The 22,687-nt window shown below is 42.8% G+C and overlaps 1 protein-coding gene across 5 annotated transcripts in view; it reads left to right on the forward strand.

Annotated features, from left to right (window-relative positions):
* TPD52 (tumor protein D52) overlaps positions 1-22,687 on the forward strand; it is a 102,042-nt gene that overhangs the window by 60,496 nt on the left and 18,859 nt on the right. The window contains exons 1-3 of one of the 5 annotated variants that reach the window (XM_032869137.1): positions 3,394-3,612; positions 17,368-17,483; positions 22,518-22,666. In XM_032869137.1, coding sequence (XP_032725028.1) covers positions 3,474-3,612; positions 17,368-17,483; positions 22,518-22,666 — 404 coding nt within the window. In that variant the 5' untranslated portion in view covers positions 3,394-3,473. Of the gene's footprint in view, positions 1-3,393; positions 3,613-17,367; positions 17,484-22,517; positions 22,667-22,687 lie in introns of those variants that run through there. The other 4 variants (XM_032869135.1, XM_032869134.1, XM_032869136.1 and 1 more) reach the window with 4 other exon arrangements.

The following is a 22,687-nucleotide window of genomic DNA, read 5'->3' on the forward strand; positions in this document are numbered from 1 at the left end:
GCCCAAGCCCAAGCCTAAGTCAGGGAGTAAGTCGGAACTTTGGTAGACAGTCCCTCATGGAGCAGGTGACATGAAATTCCTCAAGAGAAAGAGAGTGTTAAATAGAGAGCCCTGCAGGCGTCTTCCCCACATGCATGCATCGTGCTGGCTGGTCTGCACCAGAACACTCCAGGAGGTCTGAAGTAGGGTATGGTCGGTGAGATAAGACAAAGAAAAAGGAAAGCAGGAAAAAATCAAGTTGGATCAACAGCTCCTGGTGGTGCCTCTTTATAGAGCAGGAATACTGGGCAGGGATTCCTGTGAGGTCAGGCCTTGGGCCTCCTTGGGATGGCGCATTTAGAGATGGGAATATGGTCAGGAAAACTGGTGAATTCAGTTTTAGGCTTGTTGATTTTGAAGTTCTTCTCGAATACCTAGTGGAAATGTCCAGCAGGGCAGAACCAAATCTTACCTGGTTTTTCCTACCTTGGGCCAGTAGTCCCAACACTTGGTGATGACTAGTCACAGATGCAAAGGCTTCCCTCCTTGTTTGGGCTGTGCCAGCAAACGCTTTCTGAGTCCCCGCCCTTTCAGCCTCTACCTGTGGGCAGCCTGCTGTCCATTTCCAGAGTCATCTTTGCAAAACATTTTGTTTTGTCTGAACCTCGCTCAAACACCCTCAGCAAATTTTTGCTGCGTGTTCTGTGAAGTATAAAAGTTGTCACTCCAGGTCTTTAACGGTTTGTCTTCAAGCTACATTTCCATCTTTTCTATCTCATAGCTTCCTTCTACTCCGTACACGAATCTTGAGTCAACTGAATTTTTGCCATTCCCTTAACATTTTCCCACCTCTTGTCTTCTGTTCTCACTTTCCTTACATGCTAGGATGCCTTGACTGGGATCTGACTGGAGAAGTGCAGCTGATTCAGGGAGACAGGATGTTAGCAAGATTGTTCCTAAGCAGGTAGGGTAAAAATTTTAGATGGCGCTTAAATTCTCCATCCTCATATTGACAAATACGGTGTGCAGCGTCCTCATGAGCCATTATTGGCTTTCTTCATGCCACATTGATGAGAGCCCAAACTTCAGGGTGGGCATCACAATAGAAAATGCAGTGCCTGCCCAGAGGGGGAGGATGTGGAGGCACAGGGGGACTGGCAAGGGGACATGTCCCCTTCCATGTGCTGCTCCTGGAGCGAGTGCTGGGATGTGGGACAGAAACTGGGAGGGCTTCTGAGAAGAGGTGGCATTTCTGCCTGAGTCTCAAAGGTTGAATGATTTCAGAAGGCAGAAAAAAGGTAGCATCGCAGGCAGAGGGTGTAACATGGGTGTCATCGCTGAAGGTCAACGACATGGGACATTTGAGGGCTAGTGAAAAGTGTGGAGGTGGCTGTGGCTTGTGTTGTATGTGTGTCTGTATGAAATTTCTGTTCTGTCTTTGGGCTGCGATAATAAATTCCTATAGACTGGGTGGCTTATACCAACAGACATTTATTTCTCACAGTTCTGGAGACTGGTAAGTTCAAGATCAAGGTGCCAGTTGATTAGATTCTTGGTGAGAGCCCTTTTTCTGGTTGGCACATGCTGTCATCTTATGTCCTCACATGGCCGAGAGAGCGAGCTAGCTCTCTTAGTTCAAGGATGCTAATCCCATCCTAGGGGATCTTCTCCTGGCCTCATCTGAACCTGATCACTGCCCAAAGGTCTCACCCACCTCCTGCTACCATCACTGTGGGTGAGGGGTTCAGTATATGAATTTTAGGGGACACAAACATTCAGTCCGTAAGACTTTCTACTGACATTCAGTCCCTAAGACTTCCTACTGCCTGTGGCTCTAGGAAGAAGAGTAAGTATTGAAAAGAACTGTTTTTTCTACCTGTTATTTAGTGACTAAATGTAGAGGGTATTGATAGGCCCAGAGGCCTGTCAACCACACTCTAAGCCAGAGACGTGATACCCGTCCCATGCCCATCCCATTGCAATTAGAGATACTTTGGATTTTAAGAAGCCAGACTATTCATTTTTTAAAATAATAATAATAATGAAGAAGCCAGTATATTCTGCTTCTCACTTAACAGCATTTATTGTTGCAAATTCTGGTAAATTTTAGAAGAAAAAGGCAGATTTTTTTTGTTGTTGAAAATAAACTTTTAAAAACTTAAATGAGATAAAGTCTTGCCAAAAATAGAGTACAACATGAGAAACAAAATAGAAAATGAATCCTAAGTTGAGATGAATATAGACTATCTTGGTGCAAAGATGTTGTATACAGTAGACACAGATTTGTTTTTTTAATGACTGAAATATTTTAGGTTTTGTATTTGCTCCCAATCCAGGGAGAGTGTATTTTTATCAGGTCAATTTGCAGAGGTAGAATACGGCCTTTTTTTGTTAATGCCGTGATAGACCATTGCCCACCTAGAGAAGGGTTGCCTTTATTTTTACCTCCTTAATAGTAGATGAGCCATTCATTCAACAGCAGCAGAACCTTCCAGAGCTATCCCTTGAGCAAAGGCAATGGTTAACACAGAAAGGATCTGCTAATAGACTTTTGTCGAAAAAGATGAATTTGGTGACTTAGAAATCTTGCTTCCAAGGTCCCTGAGACCCAGGCACTCTGCAGGGCGTGGGCAGCGAGCGGCAGTTAGGCGGCTCCTGCCTGTTTGCGAGCAGGTTAATTGCACACCTGCAGGGGTGTGGCCGTAAACGGGGAGGGGCCAGGATCCTGGGAGCTTTCCCTTCGGAGTTGATTGGTCTCTTAGACGTCTATGTCACTAAAACCCCGTCTTTCCAGGGAAGGAAAGGGGAAGCAATAGAAAAGGAGGGAAGGTGGGAGGACAGACTGAAATTTTTGTTACACTAAGCCAGACGTTACTTTAGATAAAGTAATAATGGGAACACAGCTTTATTTCTAGAGGAAGTTGTACTTAGGGAGCTGATCGCTAAACCTGGGAGCTTGGCTTTTAGGACTCTGTTGTAATCCAGGATGGAAAAAAGTATCACCCCGATGGCTTTTGTAGGAGATTACTGACTGGTAATCCTTCCTTGTCCTAGAAGATTAAGTCCGCCCTGGTGTAGTTGTGGTCAGCTGACCGTTTAAAAAAAAAAATTGTGGTTTCTTGTAATTGTGCCAGTGTCTGACGTTTGCTTGGACTGTTTGTACATCTGGAGATACTGGCGAACCTGGCCCTCCTTTGTTTACCTGTGAAAGCACCGCTCCCCTGTGCTGGTAGGTCCATTGTTGACTGAAATTAACAGCAGGTGGTGAATAGAGCCCTGAGGTTGCTCCAGATAAGTCATTTATTAAACAGACCTGCTTGTCCTAAGGGTGAGAAGGCTCTGAGAAGGAAATAGCACACCAGAGCCAGGAAGCCAGGGTCTTGAAATCCTGGGGTTCATTTCTTCAGCAAGGTTTCATGGGACTATGACCAGAGCGACATTCAACTGAAGGGTACCAGGCACTTAAAAAACGATGCATTCTGCGTTTTTCTGGAATGGACTGTAGAGAGATGGATTTTTATGAAGATTACCAGTCCCCGTTTGATTTTGACACAGGAGTGAACAAAAACTACCTTTACTTATCTCCTAGTGGAAATTCGTCTCCATCCGGATCACCTACTCTTCAGAAATTTGGTAACTATTAATTTTCTAAGGTTAAATTTGCTGTAACAAAACTTGGACACGACCTGGGGTTTGCTGTCTTTAAAATTATTAGTGTCAAGAGCTACCATGGTGTTGCTGTGTTGAAACTAGTGAAACAAAGCTGTTGCAGAATCCAAGCAGAGAGAGATGGCTCATTAAGTATTTAGAATGTGTTTATTTATACATAAAACTTTGATTTTAAAGGTGGTACTCTTGATAGGAACACTAGAGTTCTTCTGATCACTTTGAGTTCGTTGAGCTGATAAATCACAAAAAAGGGAGAATTGGAAGGTCTTTGCTTGTGGCCATTGATGTATGGTTTATTAAGGACCCTCCTCCCCCAAATTTTGTCTTTGTTGAATGAGGCTTAGGCATCTGAAGCCCTGATGGTGTTTAAGGCCCTGCTAGTGGTCGTCCTGGATTTTGTTCTGGAGTCCTGAGAGCAGCAGACAGAAATACCTAGGCAAGAGATTTTTTTTTTTGAAAAGAAGACCTCAGTGTTGCTGTACCTCGGGAAGCAGTCATTCTTCACAGGTGTCAGTATGACCTCGTTCTGAAGGCCAGGTGCTGGCCAAGAAAGTCTTCATTTATACTCCCACAGGGCAGCAGGAGCCTGACCATGTCCTCCAGGCCAGTTCACTCATTCTACAGGGAAAGCTTGGAGACCACTAGATGATCTGCTCTGAAACTTGCCAGAAGTAAACAGATTTTCCTAGAAGTTATTTTTTTCCTTATTAATGAACAATAGGTCACAGTGTGTTCTTTTTAAGTTTACAGAGTGGATCTTTGAGAAGGATAAAAGGATACAGCAGGAAACCTGCCTCTAAGTATTTTCAGTTGTGTACATGCCGATAGTAGAGAGTGCTGAAGCCACGTTCCTCTAACCGTTGTTTGTAGCTGTAGTGACCTTTGGGGATGGTTTGGATTTCCAGGCAGGGAAAAATGTTGAAGATACCAGGTTAGAGCTGGTTTCTAGAAGTGGGGACTGGGAGGCAGCTGTTAGCAGTTGGCTGGGAAGCCCTCTCCCCTGCTGCCCTCTCCTTGTCCTGGGGGCCCACCTTGGACCTCTGTAATATAGGGGATCTCCCCTATGCGTGGCCCCTAAAAGGATGGCATACTGCATCCTAACTAATAAATCCTACATATAGAAAATGCCTCAAGAGCAACACACGGAGGATCCCTGGGTGGCTCAGTTGGTTCAGCATCTGCCTTCGGCTTGGGTCAGGATCCCGGAGCCCCAGACTGGGTTCCTTGCTCTGCAGGAAGCCTGCTTCTCCCTCTCCCTGCTTGTGTGTGTGTGCTCTCACTCTCTCTGTCTCTGACAAATCATACCACTCAACGTTTAAAAAAAAGAAAAAAAAGCAACACACGATAGGTGGTTCGAGGTGGGCGGCAGAGTAAAGCCCAGGTGACAAGGGGCCATGGAAGCAGAGATTGCAGTTCTGTGACTTCAGGTAGATCTTGGTGATTGTGTGCCAGGGTTTCAGATTCGTGGAAGTAGATTTACCTAGCTTGTTCTCACTCTCTTCTACTCTCCTTTTATCTCTTTTCACCTCCTTTCACTTTTCCTAGTTGCAGTAATTGCTGCCTTTGGATGTTTTCTGTTAAAAATAAAGCCGTTGGGAAAGTTGACAATGTCTCCAGGCAGATTTCAAACAATTTTCTTTCCAATCCCTAATAGCAGTGTAGGAGTCTGGGCTCATGATATTAAAAACAAAATTATATATATATATATATGTGTGTATATATGTATCTATATATGTAGATCTATATATAGGCAAGTGAACAACAAAAATGTACCCACTAGTGCTCAAGTTTAGAATTTGCTTTAATTAGAAAAAAGGAGGGGGAGAGAGCATTAAAACAAACAGAAACCACCCGAAGCAGTCATTTAGTAAGAACACCATGATCCTAAAATAGCAAATAAAAGAGGATCTAGAACAGTCAGCCGGCTCTGTCAGCCGGCTCTGTGCCCTGGACCCCTCAGGGCACAAGAAGCCTGCAAATCTGTTTGAGGTGTAGATGGAAGGAATACTATGTCTTGGGTGCATTTGTACTCTTTGTATTTCTAAGTAGGAGCTCTTAGGACAGATACATTATAAATACATTTAAAAGTTCATGTGGCGGGGTGCCTGGGTGGCTCCGTGGTTAAAGCCTCTGCCTTTCGCTCAGGTCATGATCTCAGGGTCCTGGGATCGAGCCTCACATTGGGCTCTCTGCTCAGCGGGGAGCCTGCCTCCTCCTCCTCTCTCTCTCTCTGCCTGCCTCTCTGTCTGCCTCTCTGCCTACTTGTGATCTGTCTGTCAAATAAATTAAAAAAAAATTAAAAAAAATTCATGTGGCTTTTGGTCACCGTACGTTTTCTTTTTTCCTCCTTTTTAAAAAAAGATTTATTTATTTTAGAGCGAGCAAGCTGGGGTTGGGGGAAGGTGGCAGAGGGAGAGGGAGGGAGAATTCCTTGCGGACTCTGAGTTAAGTGTAGAGCTCTTCACGGGCTCAATCTCAGGACCCTGAGATCACGATCTGAGCTGTCAAGAGTCGACTGCTAATGGTCTGAGCCATCCAGGTGCCCCCACTGTTCATCTTCTTAATCAGCAGACAAGTAGTGCACAAAAGGCACCGATGTTAAAAGGAATCCTACTCAGAAGGGTTGGGAACACTGATCTGAAAAACATATTCTTTGATATTTATCCAGGCCATCGTGGGGCAAATGAGAAAGTAATGAGATTTAATCTATGGGCAGAATGTTCCTAAGAAGCAGTCTGAGTGAAGGAGGGGACGAGGGCCAGTGGCTGGAACAAAGAGAGGTCTTTTATTAGGGATTTTTAAACTCTTTGACAAAACCAGCCCACATCCAGAACACCCTATAGGTCATGACCCACAACCCTCATCAATACCAATATCAATAACCAAAGCAGAATTCTCATCTTGAGATAGAAACTGAACTCATCTTGACTATTCGTGATACACCCTGATGATATCTTACTATTCCATTTGTTGTTTTTAAAATGCTCATTTGGGGGGCGCCTGGGTGGCTCAGTGGGTTAAAGCCTCTGCCTTCTGCTCAGGTCATGGTCTCAGGGTCCTGAGATCCGCCCGCATTGGGCTCTCTGCTCAGCGGGGAGCCTGCTTTCCTCTCTTTCTCTCTGCCTGCTTCTCTGCCTACTTGTGATCTCTCTGGTCAAATAAATAAATAAAATCTTTTAAAATAATGCCCATTTGGTACTGCTCAGTGGATTTCACAGCCCATGGTTTGAAAAACTGATTTATAATTTTCAGAATCTGGAATATAAGTTCCATTAGGGATGTCAGTCTTTCTTAAACCACTGTTCCTCCCTAGGCCTGAGATAGTACCTGACATCCATGGCTCAACAAATGCTTGGTGAATGAACATGTGAATGAATGAATGAAGGAAATGAAACTGACAAGGACTAATTTACACTATCTAGTTCATTTTCCAAGTGTGAACATGGAGGCCAAGAGAGGTGCTGTGAAGCTCCCACGTCACAGAACTCAGTTAGCCCACATTGGGTCTCACACTCATCCCTCTGTCTTCAAGCCAAGCCAGCATTTTTGTTTTGTTTTGTGTTTTTGATCACACTCTCCTGGCCTCTTTGGGGATGGATATTACGGAACAGGTTTATCATTCCAGGTGTAATCTTTCCTCCGTCAGGGGCTTTACCGCGTATGGTGTACCGGGTTCATCCATTCTGTCTTGGACTTGCCGGTTAGCACAGCTGTTTTCTGCTAGTGTCCTTTGCTGCATTTTCTCTTCCTTTCAGTGAACGCCTATGGAGAGAATTTCCCAAGCCCTGTTTATGTAGAACCACTCTTCCTCTTAACATTTTTTTTTTTTTTTTAACACAGAGAAAAACGTAGCCCTGTTGTATAAAACACCTTTGGTTATTTCTAGTGACTTCAGGAAATAGGAACAGGAGCCATTTAACAATCTGACATTTTTAGTTTTATGCTGTCATATTTGAAATTCTAAAAACACGAGAAAAAAATCAGACTGGAGTTCTCTTAGCTCAGAGTCCTTCTTTTCGTCCTGTTTTATTATGCTTTTTGGTTTCTACTCTGTGTTATTCTCACTTCTTTTTAGGGAAGTCATGATTCTTGAAAGTTAGGCATAATTAATTCTGAAGACGTTAAACAGCAAATGTATGGTTTACAAAATAAAAATCAGAGCAGAATTGAAATTATGAAGAACTTCCTTATTCCTGCAGAGGAAATTTAAGAATGGAAGTGATTTCCTCCCTGGGGATCCCCAAATTTCTCCATGGCTGACCTTTGTTCTCTCTGTGGAGTGGCCTAGTTACTCATTTTACACTTGATTGGGGTTGGGAGGATAGGTGGTTCTGAAGTTATCAACTGAAGGCCGCCCCCCTCCTTTTTATGATGAAAAAGATTTAAGGGTCAGTTCAGGAGTTTCTAGAGGAGGTGAGTAAAGCATTTGGAAATACTGATGTGTTCTACCTTTCCGATCTTTCTTCCCTCTTCCATTCTTTTGGTGAAGTTTGGAGAGGGTGACCTTTTTGGGTGGGAAGTTGACTTTTGTTCAGGGCCCTGATCTCGAGAGGTGAGTTTCCTAAGCTCTCTGGGCCCATCTGGGTCCCAGTTCTCTTTTCCCTTTTGGCCCACCTCCCCCACCTCAGTCCACTTCCATTCCTCTCTAGTGGCCCTGACACTGCCCAGTTAATCTCCCAGGTTCTGGTTCTTTCCCCAGATGGAGTGGGTCAAGTTTCCTCAGCTTTTTGTTCCTGCTGCCTCGATGGATTGCAATTACTCGTCTCCTTTTTCTCTCCTACTGTTATACTGTTACTGCCACGGGTGAGCGTGGGAAAATTATATCCTTAAGAAATATAAAGTGTTCATGGCCTGTGCTACCGCATCTCCTTCTTTTGAAGATAATCCGGGTCAAATAGCCAGTGTCCCATACTTCCCTGGCATTGAGTCCTCGGTTTCCAACCTAAGGCAGTTTCGCCCCCTGTAGGCATTCCGGCCGCCACCACTGGAGCCGATTCTGAGGTGGATTCTAAGGTGATTACGGTTGTCACAACTGCAGTTGGCTTTGGGGAGGGAGGGGACATGCCCCCATGCCACATGGGGTGAGGCACAGGAGAACCCCCTCCACAAAGAATTACCCTGCCCAGCATGCCCCTCGTGCTGTGGTTGAGAAGCCCTTTGGTTTTGGATTTTCTTAAAAGGGGTCTTGCTTGTTTAGGATCTTACTTTGTTGTGGGGGTCTCCAAATATTCCCCTGCCCCTGCTGGAACTTCGTTGCATTCGGAAACACAAGCTCCAGAGAGTAGGGACCCCAAGCACAGACGTACGAGAGGAGAAATAACTTCCTCTTGTGATCTTGTTGGATAGAACCACTGAAGACATTTTGAACTTAATGTTGTATCTCTTTGTGTCTCCAGGTTTTAAAAAGGCAGGCATTTCCTCTTGTGCCTGAGGAAAGCAATCCTCAGAGACTGAAGTTTTTTATTCCGACCCTGGTCCTAAAGCCCTTGTTGCCTCTTGAAAGACTGTGTAAGAGAGGTGTATACGGTTTTATTTCCTAGAGAAACTGCTAGGGCTCAATTATACTCTACCAGATTCTCTCTTGGGTAGGCCCAGTGTTAACTAAATAGCAAATATCTTAGACTCCTCCTCTGCAACGTCTTCCCTCCTAAATGCATATCTTGGGAGCAGCTGACATCATATTTTTCCCTCTGGAGTATCACTTGTGTGGCACCCCCCCCCCATAAAGGCCTGGTGCTTTTGGCTCTGAACACACTTTGTAACATTAAGGTATATGACCTCCAAATGTAACAATCTTTGTATAGATTATGTCTGAGACAGAAGTTGTATTTCTTCAGAAAAATGTCATTTAATGTGTTTTATTTTTTTTTAATTTTATTAAAAAAAATTTTAAGATTTTCTTTATAACAGAGATAGCGAGGGAACACAAGCACGGGGGAGCTGGAGAGGGAGCCTGATAAGGGGCTCGATCCCAGGACGCTGGGATCATGACCTGAGCCGAAGGCAGACACCTAACGATTGAGTCACCCAGGCACCCCTTATTTAAAAAAATTTTTTTTTTAAATTTTATGTGTTTTCAATAGAAAAACCTGTGTAGGTGAAAGCAGTGAAGTGAGAATGAGATATAAAACAAAAAGTTCAAGATAAAAGGTAGGCAGTGAAGGGAGACAGCGTTCTTACTCCAGCTCAACTGTGTACCTTCCTGTAATTGATTTATTCAGAGAGGGCTAATGAGTGTCTGTGTACCCGTTACCGAGCTGGCCTGAAGATGCAGGATCGGAACACAGTGCTAAGGTCACAGGTTGCCCAGGCCATCAGGCTGTGTTCTAAGTACAGTTGACATTACAGAGTGTTATACTCAGAGCAGGGCCTGGGCCTGGATGGGATCCAGGGAAAGCCTCCAAGAGCAGGAGGCACTTAAAACTGATTTATTGAAATGAATGGGACTTGGAAATAAGGAGAGGGTTTCCAGAAGAGAAAATAACATGTGCAGAGACATTTAAAAAAAAAAGAAAAAAGCATGGCCAGTGGAGGTTGTTATACAACATTGTGAATGTTGTTCACGCCACTGAATTGTATGCTTAAAAATGGGTTAGGATGGCAACTTTTATGTTGTATATTTAACCACACAAAAAATTAAATGGGCAAAAAATGTATGGGAGGCACTTTACTTTTTGAATTAATGCATTACTTAAAAAAAAAAATGGCATGTTTTTGTAGGAACTGCAGCTTGGAAGATGAGGTGAGTGTTGGGCAGTTGGGGGGGATTGAGTAGGTAGGGTGGGCTCCAGACTGTCAAGAGCAAGAGCCTTACTGGGAAGTTGGAAGCTCTAGAAGGATTTATGGCAAGGAGTGCTACGGTCAGAGTCCTGCCTTAGAAGTTTACTCTGGTGGCGCGATGGTGAATGGATTGGAGGGACAGACCATGAGGGAGCTTAAGGGCAAGAATCTGAGCAAGAAATTGCCAGAGCCCGAATCAAGGCAGGAGTGGTGAGTTTGGAGGGGAGGCTTGAAGTAGATGCCTGGGGGAATGAGATGAGACCGTGTCTCAGCAGTAAGAAAAATCCGGGGTGGTGTTATAGGAGAGGAGATTCCAGACCAAGGTTTGGGGCTGATGCCTTTTAGACATCACATGACATCATGATTGACAGCTGTCATGTAGAAGATGCAAGGGAGAGGCCGATGATGCCAGGTAGAAGATGCCAGAGAGATGGCAGATGAAGGGGGCCTATGAGCCATGCTTCATGGAAGAGGAGACAGGAGGTAACTGTGGGAAGGCTTGTAGCATATGGAAAAGTGGGACAATCGCACATCCTTACTGAAAACCTAATAACCTGCCCACACACAGTCCTTTACACTGCTCCACAGAAACCTGGAGAGTCAGGTGGTAATGTGTATGTGTTGTTTTTTAAAATATGTAATGGGTTTTGGGGGTACGGGGCGGGGCTCAGTTTCCTAGGGCTGCCATAACAAAGTACTCCAAATTGAGTCACTTCAAACAACAGACATGTGTTCTGTCTCTGTTCTGGAGGCTCGAAGTCCAAAATGAAGATGTAGCTGGGGCTGTGCTCCTTCTGTAGGGAAATCCTTCCTTGCCTCATCTAGCTTCTGGCAGTTGCTGGCAATCCCAGCCTTCTGTGCCTTCTGCTGTATCCCTCCAGTCTGTCTCCATGATCATGGGGAGTGGTCCCTGGGCTTCTGTGTGCCTGTGTGTCCATGTTGTTCTCTCTGGGTTTCTGTGTCTACATTTCCTTCTTTATAAGGACGCATTGGGTTAGGGCCCACCCTAATTTACTGTGATTTCATCTTGACTATATTTGCAAAAGCCTGTTTCCAAATAAAAAACACATTCGCAGGTCCTGGGGGTTAGGAGATGAAATGTGTCTTTTTGGGGGACACAAGTCAACCTACGGAGCCATCTAATTTCAAAGTTCCTGGCTTTAGTTACTCTTGAAAAAAAATCTCCAACCCCAATTTCCTCATCTTGAATAAAGTGTTTAAATAAAATGATGCAAAATTTTTTCAGATCTGAAACTTTATGAAAATGGCTAAAAAGTTTTTGAATGATAGTTATAGAAAGTCTTGAGGAGAAAAGTAGTTGGTCTTAATTGGGTCAAGGGTCAAAGGTGAATGGAAGGGCAGTGTTTGGGTGGGTGCTCCAGGGTGGGGTGGGACAGGCTGCAGCCATAGCCCGGGGCAAAAGGTTGCACACCAAATCCTAATCATGCCTTCATTGTCATTGTGGTTCAAAATTTGTATTTAAAAAAGGCTTTTTTGCTTCTTTCCTCCAGTTGAAATTTTTGGGAGGATATGTCAAGTAGGTGGGTATGCATGGGATAGGGAAGAGAAACTTGGTTTGAATAAATCTTTAATAGGTACATCAGTTCAAAGAAAGCATTATGAAATGCTTTGTTCTTGGCACCATGAGTAGTAGCAAGATGAGAAGATGATGATGAGACATCAGGACTTTATAGTCTGGACCTAGGGACATGGTCAAGACTGAACTCTTTCTCCATTCTTCCTTGTTCTTCCCCACCACGCTTGCTCACCACACACATTTCCGCTGCTGCCAAAGACCCAGGCACTTCGTTTTCCTCCAATTACCAACAAGGTCTCAGAAGCGTGGGTATTATATTTCATCTCTTCCAAGGTACTGTGGATTTTAGGATGTACCATTAGAGTATTTGTTCATTAAGGGGAAAAATTGCTACAAGTTAAAAGCCTAAGAGACACTGATTTAATTCTACTTAAAATTTTGTATGCTTATTAACACTCTTTTCGATTTATTCAGACATAGGTGTTGACCATAACACTCCCGTCCATGTATTTTTTTTAGAGTAAACCAAGTACAGTTTTCCTGAAACACCTTGTCATGCATTGCCTAGCTTACTGGAATTGCTTTTCTGCTGGGAATAATCCGTGTCTTGCTTTATTTTCCTCACACAAAATGTTGTGATGCAGACTTCCTTGAACGAGAGGCCTGTGATGAGAGGTCTGTGATGTTCTCAGTCGCTAACACCCATTTTGCAAATTTTGGAGCAAGTTTCCCGGTGATAGCTATGCCACAAGGACTGCTTAATTGATTGGCTGTTCTTGAGTTCCCAGTTGTAAATGTAAAGGAAAAAACTGTCTTAGGATTGATGGGGCATGAATCCAAGATCTGTGTTCATCTTCCCTGTCACTCCCCTGGCAGTGGGCCTCTCACCTGGGCTCCTAGCCATTCCTGGCAGTTGGTGGGCTCTAGGCTCGCTCTCCACTACAGAAGTCTTCAGGGGGAGACAGGCAGACTCTGCACATCTACAGAAATTAAGGAGGTGACTAAAATAGTAACAACCACAAGGAACAAATTATCCCCAATCTCGGGTCACTTGGGCCCTGTAATGGTATCTGTGACCTCCAGCTGGGGTCCACATGTGTTCTTACACCCTCGGGGGATGTTGGAAGCCCCTGGAGACGAGGCCCCAGCCCTCTGCTTCCAGTTTGTCCTTCGTCCTCCCTGCTCCCTGGAATTTCTCTAAAAAAAGTGAAGGAGCAAGAGTTTGGAGTCGGAAAACCTGCATTTTTAATCTCACCTGTGATTCTGGGCAGATTACTAACCTCAGGGTCACACTTTCCTGGTGGGGATAAATTGTACTGCTTTCATCAGGTGTTGGTTGTAAGATGTTTTTTTCAAAATGAGATAATGTGAATCTCCCTGGTTGGTGGATTAGATCTCAGTAAATATTGATCATATGTTGTCCCTCTTTGCCATTTTTGAAAAACAGTTTTCCATCAGATTCTGAGGAGAACTATTAAAATTAATGATTGAATAAGAATTTTTTTGGGAGTACTTACGGTTTTAAGTAATTATATGTTAAAATGTTCCTGTTTCCCAACTTGTGTTGTGAATGAGAAGCTAGTATTTTTTTTTCTCCTAAAGCCAGACTCTGCCTCTACAATAAATATTGCACTCTTCCTGAACATAGGGGGAAATTGGATAATATCTAGAAAAACTCCTAAGGCTCCAAGTTTGGAGAGACTGTACATTTGGAAGAGAAGAGATTGCTTTTGACCTACTCTGCCAGGTTCTTTTCCTTTGTACAGAGTCTGTTTTTTTTTTTTTAAAGATCTTATTTATTTGATACAGATCAGAAGTAGGCAGAGCAGCAGGCAGAGAGAGGGGGAAGCAGGCTCGCTGCTGAGCAGAGAGCCTGACGTGGGCCTCGATCCCAGGACTCTGGGATCATGCCCTGAGCCAAAGGCAGAGGCTTAACCCACTGAGCCACCCAGGTGCCCCCTTTGTACAGAGTCTTAAGTTATTGCTTCTAGGTTTCTTACAGGTGTGAGCTTCAGCCCCTACTCTTGTCTTCATCTGTCCTTTGGAAATCAATGATTTTAAGTATATACTTCCAAATTGAGGGGTCTCAGTTCAAAATTGTAACCCCACCATGCATTCAGGTGTGTTACCGTGGGCAAGTTGCTTATCCTCTGTAAGCTCCAGTTTCCTCCTTTGGAACTGGCAGAGCTCTGCATCACAGAAGTGGTGTATGTAAGTGATGTAATGTGTTTGGACCACTTAGTTCAGATTTGTGTATTATACATAGAATGTACTCTGGTGGTGCTGGCTGTGGTTATTCATAATTCTCTTAAGTCGTGACTGTTATGTTTTTGTTGTTTTGCCAGTGATTTTGATATCTGCCTTTTTTGTTCTTCCTTTGTGTTCCTTAATTTTTCATCCCCCCCCTTATGATTACCCTAAGACAAACCACACCTTAAAATTGAATTTTGATAATTTGCTGCCGCCTACAGGCTGATCTGGAAAAAAGCAGAACCTGTAATTACTAATGATTGGGAATATAAAATCCCAAGGTTATCTTGAAGTCCTGAAGCCAGGCGTGGACAACTACATGACCCCCTTTTCTGAGACATTTGTTTTCCCTGGCAGCCTAACTAAATACTTGGATAGTAGCAGAATCCCCCGAGATTGTTTCTGGAATTGGGCAGCAGGGCATAAAGCATTATTAGTAATTAGATATTACATTTTCCTCCTTAAGCAGATTTACAAACTAGTATTTATTAAAAAACATGAAAGAGCCTTTGTTTTTTAAGGTATTGTTTAGCACCAGAGTTTTTTGGGGACTTTTTTTTTTTTTTTTTTTGAGTCCTGTTCTGGTTGGAGACTGGAGAAGTCTGAACAATACCTTAAAAATAAAGAATGTTTATAATTAACTCTGTCATGGTTCTTACTGCATTGTCTTATATGATTGCTACCATATACTCCCATCTTCAGTCTCATACTGTCTCGTCACATAATCTGGCACAGGGGATATGTTTGCAAGCACACACGGGCCCTTCTCAATGATTTCTGATGGTACATACCTTATCCACAGTTTGATTTGGCTGGAGTTGGAGTATGAGGGATCCAATGGCAGTGAGCAGGGGGTAGGTCCAGTAAGGCCTGGGTGCTAAACAATGGGGAATTTTGTCTGAAAAACAACAGGGAACCAACCACGAAAGGATTGTAAACCGGACAGTGACATGATCAGATTTCTATCACAGAATTCTCTTGGGCAGCCTGAAGATATTTTAGAGGGGGCCTACAGAAGCAATTACTCATTGAGCTTTTCCATCTACGGATTGTACCTGTCACACATGGTCTGTGCATTAAAAAGCTTAATCATACTCTGTTTCCACCTCCAGTTCGTGTTTTTTTTGAATTCTCTTATTTGTATTACTTTTATTCCTTAAAGGGTTCTGTAAACACCTTCCAGATAGGCTCTGTTTTGGTACCGTTATGCTAATGATGATAGCTGTTACAATTATTAGGTGCCATTAGCAGTTAATATGTGACAGACCCTGCAACAGGTGTCTTTGTACCCTGTACATGGTGGACATACAAGTTGTGTCATTGATGCGTATACTTTGAGGTTTGCCGTGGTGCTGGTGGCTTGTTGAACAGCGAGGTTATTCTTCCTCCTTCCTTTCCCGTGCCTGTAAAGTCTGTCATCATCCTGGTATCTTGATCTGGGTGGGAGAGCACATCACTCTGTGACTGAGCTAGCATGTCTCAGAGATGGCCTGGGGGTGTTGGGGATCTGCGATTGCTCTAATGCGCACTGACAGAAAGAGGCAAAGAGCAGGAAAAGGGGGAGACGTTTCTCTGGTCCCCTGTGCCACAAATCTGTTGCCAGAGGAGACTGTGAAAACCCAGACCTCTGAGATACGGAAATGCACACACAGAGCTGTGACTAGGAGAAGGCAAGGGAGGCCAGCAGCCACCTGCCTCAGCTGTAAACTTTAAGAGGGCACCAAGATGCTCTGCGATCGAGACCAATAATAGATTAATGCAGTTTTCAGAAAAATTAAAACAAAAGCACAGTGAGCAAAATAACTGAACTTTTAAACAGAGACAAGATCAGGAACGATACTGTGCAAAGCCATTTTGGAGCCTGAGGTGGAAGGAAAAGTCAATGATACTGAGCCCATTTAAAATTTTGATATTTTGTTCATTACAGATTCTTTGAATTAACTTTGATTTTTTTCAAAAATATTTAAAAAGTATTAAAAAATTTTTTGGTACCCCCTTATGTTTTTCACTCAACATTTGGGGGGCTGCTCATGGACCCATTGCATGGGTGGCTGGGGAGATGAGAGGGGAGAGATGTTGAGGATCAAATGCCTCCTTGGCCACTCAGAGAAATTCTTAAGTTCTTCCTGTAGGACTCCTAGTGGTTGGCTCTGTGCCAGGGGAATGGCTGTATCTTGTTGGTCTTAAATAAGGTGAAAAACTTGTATGTTGCTGTTGATCATTTCTGTGTACATTAGGACTTTTAAAGGTTATCTGGGTTTTATATATATATATATATATATATATATATATATATATATATAAAGACATATGTATAATATATATCATATATGTCTGTGTTATAGATATATACCTATAATGTGTAAAAATAAAGATATATATATATATATATTTTAAAGATTTTATTTATTTATTTGACAGACAGATCACAAGTAGGCAGAGAGGCAGACAGAGAGTGGGAAGCAGACTCCCTGCTAAGCAGAGAGCCCGATGTGCAGGATCCCAGGACTCTGAGATCATGACCTGAGCCGAAGGCAGAGGCTTTAAACCACTGAGCCCACCCAGGCGCCCCTCTTTTTTTTTTTTTTTTAAGCTACAGGAAGGTGTTTCCTACCTCCACTAACAATGGAAAGAACTGTAATAAACTTTATTTTTAATTTTTTTAAATAAAATTTCTGTAGGTGTTGAGTTTGTTCAGTTCTTGACTTGATTGAGTGCTGGATTTGGTTAGCAGAGGAAGCTAGAGACATTTACAAACCCCTTTTCCTTGTTAGTGTGAATTACTAGTCCTGCTGATTTACTAGGTTAGCATTAAAAGCCCTGGCAAGATCCCATTCACAGCCTCCTCTGACTCTTCCGCTTTGTAGTAACTATATTGTGACTGAGCAAAAGAACAGAAGCTACGCCATTGCTATATTTTCCGAATTCATACTTGGCAGAAAATATAATTGGGTAGTTTTTTAGTGGTAGCTCAGACTTTTGTCCTTACGGAAAGAGCCAGGCTATTTGGAGGGTACAGAAAGTTGATGTGTGGGTCCAGTCTAATTGTTTTATTCTCGTGGGGTCAATGGAGGAGTCTGAAGGAGAATTTTACTTCTTGTGCCTTACAGACTTTTTTTTTTTTTTTTTTTTTTTTTAAAATCTCCAACCAGGTCTGCTGAGAACAGACCCAGTCCCTGAGGAAGGAGAAGATGTTGCTGCCACGATCGGGGCCACGGAGACCCTATCAGAGGAGGAGCAAGAAGAGCTGAGAAGAGAACTTGCAAAGGTCAAGACTCATTCCTTTTGGGACTTTGTGCTTCCCACTCACATCATTTGTGTTTCTCAGGCACATGGTAACATCTCCTCTGTTCCAGGGGAGAGAAAGCAACATACAGTGACCTGTGCTAGAGCTCTGGCGTTGGGGAGAGGAAATAAAAGAATGTGATGTTTTCCTATGAATACAGATAGCTACTGGGTGAAGTGGGTCTGAGAAGTAGACGGGAAGGAGGACACGGATGGGAGGAGCACTAGTGAATGTGCCCTGGGGGGCCGCACCGGGTCTAATGCTCTTGGCTTTTCAGCTGTATCAGTGCCTGTGTTCTCCCCTTTGCGGTGCTGTGGATGTACGTGGGCTCTTCCAACCTTCTTTCCCTCCCTCCCTTTCTCTTTCTCTGTTATTCGTAAAATTAACCATTTGAAAGTGCACAATTCCACGGCAGTTAGTGCTCTCACTGTCTTTTGCTGCTGTCACCTCTGTGTAGTTTGAAAACGTTTCCATCACACCCAGGGGAGACCTGTACTCATTAAACTGGGATCCTCACCCCCTGGCAGCAATAACCTGCTTTATGCCTTGTTTTCTATGGATTTACTTCTTCTGGATATTTTATTTAAGCGCAATCATACACGTTACCTTTTGTATGTGGTGTAATGTTTTTGAGGTTCATTCTTATAGCATGTATTGTGAATTGGTACTTAACTATTTTTTTAAAAAGATTTTATTTATTTATTTACTTGAGAGAGAGAGAGAGAGAGAGAGAGAGACATAGCACGTGTGTAAACGTGATCTAGGGGAAGGGGCAGAAGGGGAGGAAGAAGGACAAGCAGACTCTGGGCTATGTGTGGAGCCTAAGCCAGACTTGATCCCATGACCCTGAGATCATGACTTGAGCCAAAATCAAAAGCTGGATGCTTAACTGACTGAGCCCCCCAGGTGCCCGTGGTGCTTTGTTTTGAATGATAGTCCATTATATGTGTCTACCACGTTTTGTTTATCTGTGTGTTGATGGAGGTTTGGGTGGTTTCCACATTTTTTCTATTGCAGATACTCAGCTAGGAACATTTGTATAAAAGTACTCGTTTGTATCTATTTTACCTATAGACCCTTGGGTATATACCTAGAACTGGAATTGTTGCATCAAATGGTAATTCCATGTTTAACTTTTTTGGGGAACTGTCAAACTATTTCCCACAGCAAGGATGCCATTTTTCATCCTGATAGGCGATTTCTCTACATACTTGCCAATATTTATTATTCTCTGTCTTTCTGATTATGGCCATCCTAGTGAGTGTTAAGTGGTGGTATGTCATTATAGTTTTGATTTGTATTTCCCTAGTGAAGAGTGATATTGAGCATTCATGTGCTTATTAGCCATTTGTGTATCTGCTTTGGAGAAATGTCTGTTCGAATCCTTTGCCCAGTTTTTCTTTTAATTGTTTTTGTTGTTGAGATATAAGAGCTCTTTACCTATTTTGGATATTAGACACTTTTATCAGATATATGATTAGCAAATATTCTCTCCTATTCTGTATATTGTTTTTTCACTTTCTTCATAGTGTCTTAATGCACGTAACTTTTAAATTTTGATGAAATCTAATTTTTCTTGAGTTGGTGGTGCTCTTGGTGTTATATCCAAGAATCCCATTTTCAAAGCTCAGAGCATGAAGATTTACCCTTATGTTTTCTTCTAAGATTTTTAGCTCCTGTATTTAAGCCTTTGATCTGTTTCAAGTTAATTTTTGTTTGTGGTTTATGGAAGACGTCCAGCTTCTTTCTTTTGCATGTGAATATTTAGTTTTCCCAGTGTGCTTTGTTGAAGATACTATCCTGAATGAATGCTCTTGGCATCTTTGTGAAAAATCAGTTGCCATCGATGTAAGGGTTTATTTCTGGACTTCGGTTCTATTACATTCATCTCTGTGTTTATCCTTTTGAGAGTACCACACCATTTTGATTTTATAGCTTTGTGGTGAGTTTTGAAATTGGGGAGTAGGAGTTCTTTTACCTTTTTCTTCTTTCTCTAAATTGTTATTTAGGGTCCTTAGCAATTTCTTATGAATTTTGGAATCTACTTTTCTACCCACGAAATGTGCCCTTGGGATTTAGATAGGGCTTTTATTGAATCTGTAGATTGATCTAGGGGCGTATTGGCCTCTAAGCAATATGGAGTCTTCTAGTCACTGAACATGGAATATCTTTCCATTTATTTAAGATGTCTTTAATTTTCCTTTTAGCTGTGTTTTGTTGTTTCCAGTGTACATTTCCTTACATTTATTCCTAAGTATTTTATCCATATGTTATGGATACTAGATACTTATCAAATATATTCTTTGTGCCTTAAGGATCATTCTTTTATATATATTTTTTCCATTTTTAAAATATGTGTATTATATATATATATATATATGTATATATATATATATATATAATATGTAGTATATACATTGACTTAAGGAATGGTAGCTGTGATGTGCTGAGCTAGGTATGTTGGCAGCACAGTCTAACCAACAAAAGTGGGGAATGCACTGGGCCATGTTTTGGTCAGTCAAATTGACAGTGGTCTTTCTCTCCAGCTGTCATTAGGGAAAGGGAAACTTCGGAGGAGTGTTAAGGGGTATTTATCTTTTAAGTCTGTTCTTTGGAGTATCTGATAAGTTGGAGTTGGGATAGAGAAAGAGGTAGTGGAAAGCTAACAGTGTGCAGTGAGAATTAGCCAGTAAACTGAGAAGTACAGCCCAAAAACCTGGGTTGAAATTCTGGTTCCTACATTGTTAGTTTGATGACTTAGGGCAAGTCATTTAACTTACTCGATTTTGAACCTCATGCATTCATTGTTGCCTTTTTCTTTCAGAGTCCACTTAAGTGTGACTTCCAAAACTGGTACAGGATGAGAGGTCCTGTCTGACAAGCACAGAGGGTCATCTTCATTCTGGACCTACATTCTAATTATTGCCCTCTTAAGAACTCCCTCTGGGGAGCTTGGGTGGCTCAGTTGGTTTAGCTTCTGCCTTCGGCTTAGGTCATGATCCTGCTCCTGGGATTGAGCCCCGAATCAGGCCCTGGGTCAGGCCCCACATTCTGTGCTTGGCTGGGAGCCTGCTTCTCCCTCTCCCTCTGCCCCTCCCCCCAGCTTGTGCACACACTCTCTCTCAAATAAATAAAAATAAAATCTTAAAAAAAAAAGAACTATGTTTTGTTTTGCTCGCCACTTCACTTTTTTTTTTTTTTAAGATTTTATTTATTTATTTGACAGACAGAGATTACAAGTAGGCAGAGAGGCAGGCAGAGAGAGAGGAGGAAGCAGGCTCCCTGCTGAGCAGAGAGCCGGATGTGGGGCTCGATCCCAGGACTCTGAGATCATGACCTGAGCGGAAGGCAGAGGCTTTAACCCACTGAGCTACCCAGGCACCCTGTCGCCACTTCACTTTTGATTTATTCTTCTCTCCTTTTCTTGAGTAGTATTTTTATTTTGTGTTCTGTAAAGATTTAATCAGTGAAAACAGTTTATTTAACAATGCTATATATTTTTTATTCATTTTATTTTTTTAATTATTTATTCGGGGAGGGGAAGAGCAGAGGGAAAGGGACAAGCAAACTCTTGTCAGTGCGGGGCTCGATATAAGGACCCTGAGATCATGCATGACCTGAGCTGAAACCAAGAGTTGGACACTTAACTGACTGAGCCACCCAGTTGCCCCCATTGTATATTGATTTCAAAGGCCATGCTCTCTTTGGAATCATAGAAGTGTGAGGTCAAGGCTGAGAATACAGCTTTGCAACAAGCCACGAGAAGCATCTTTTGAAGGGTCTTGAATATTAATGACCATCCCACCCTTTCAACTTCCTGGGACAGAAGGTCTCTTCCGAGTGAGGTCTCTTCTCCTTGTGAGTCTGTCTCTTGCCCTCTGTTTTTCTGACGCAGGCTTTTCTTCTGCTCCTTAAGTCTTTTTCTGTTCTCCCTAGCTTCTGCATAGAGTTTTGGCCTCCTCATATATTTAAGCTTCCGTATCTTCTCATCTCACTGTGCCCTGCCTGTACTTCAGGGTTTCTTTATTCAAGTCTTTCCAGCTTCTATTTCAGTGTTAGCTCAGTTTCTCAAACTGGATTCCTGAATGAGAGAGCCCATGATCATGGAGCATCTCTTACAGCAGGCCCATCATTAGGTGGTGGCCGCTCATTGGGTTGGCTGTCCTTGGGTCAGGGGCCTCCCTCTAACTGTACAGCTAATTAAGCCTGGTCAGTCAGCATCAAGGAGTCCACACGGGACTTCTGGGGGGCTCTCTGGCTTGATTTACTTACAGCTGTGGCTTTGGCAGGCCCTGGGATAGTCATTTCCAGTATAAACTCATACAAAATGTACAGGAAGGTTGGATTTCAATTTGACTTGGCTGTGGATATTTGAGTGGAGAGTGGTTTGATTTGGTACACAAATACGAATTTTGTGGGCATTCAAGTGGAAGTGTCCAGCTGGAAATACAGACCAGGGGTCAGAGGGTGGATGGCAGAGTAATTTGATTATTGTCTGTGTGGAGGTTTGAGCCCTAAGCTTCCATGAGATAGCAGAGTAAGGAAGTATAGAGAGAGAGAGAGAGGAGAAGCCTAAGGACAACTCAAGATAGAAATACAAAGAAGAGAAAAGAGGGGTCCCTGGGGGGCTCGGTTTGTTAAGCGTCTGACTCTTGATTTTGGCTCAGGTTGTGATCTCAGGGTCGTCAGATGGAACCCGTCGTCAGGCTTCACACTGGGTATTGAGCCTGCTTGAGAGTCTCTCTCTCCTTCTACCCCCTCTCCCTAACCCCACGTGTGTGCTCTCTCTCTCTCTCTCAAAAAAAAAAAAAAAAAAGATTATAAAACAAAACAAAACAAAAGAGAAGCTCTACAGGAGAGATCAGCATGTAACCAGTTAACAACATGCTGTATGTTGTTTTTAAAGAGACAAATGAATCAAATGGTTTTAAATGACTCCAGAATTTTGAATACAGTTTTGCACTAATAATCTTCACTTTTTGAATGACTCTTGCTGTATTTTTACCCCCCCCATAGGTAGAAGAAGAAATCCAGACTCTGTCTCAAGTGTTAGCAGCAAAAGAGAAGCATCTAGCAGAGATCAAACGGAAACTTGGGATCAACTCACTGCAGGAACTAAAACAGAACATTGCCAAAGGCTGGCAGGATGTGACAGCAACATCTGCGTATGTTCCCTTGATCATAGA

Source organism: Lontra canadensis, unplaced genomic scaffold (assembly GCF_010015895.1).
Source record: "Lontra canadensis isolate GAN:19392208 unplaced genomic scaffold, GSC_riverotter_1.0 scaffold37, whole genome shotgun sequence".
In the NCBI taxonomy this organism is placed as follows: Eukaryota; Metazoa; Chordata; class Mammalia; order Carnivora; family Mustelidae; genus Lontra; species Lontra canadensis.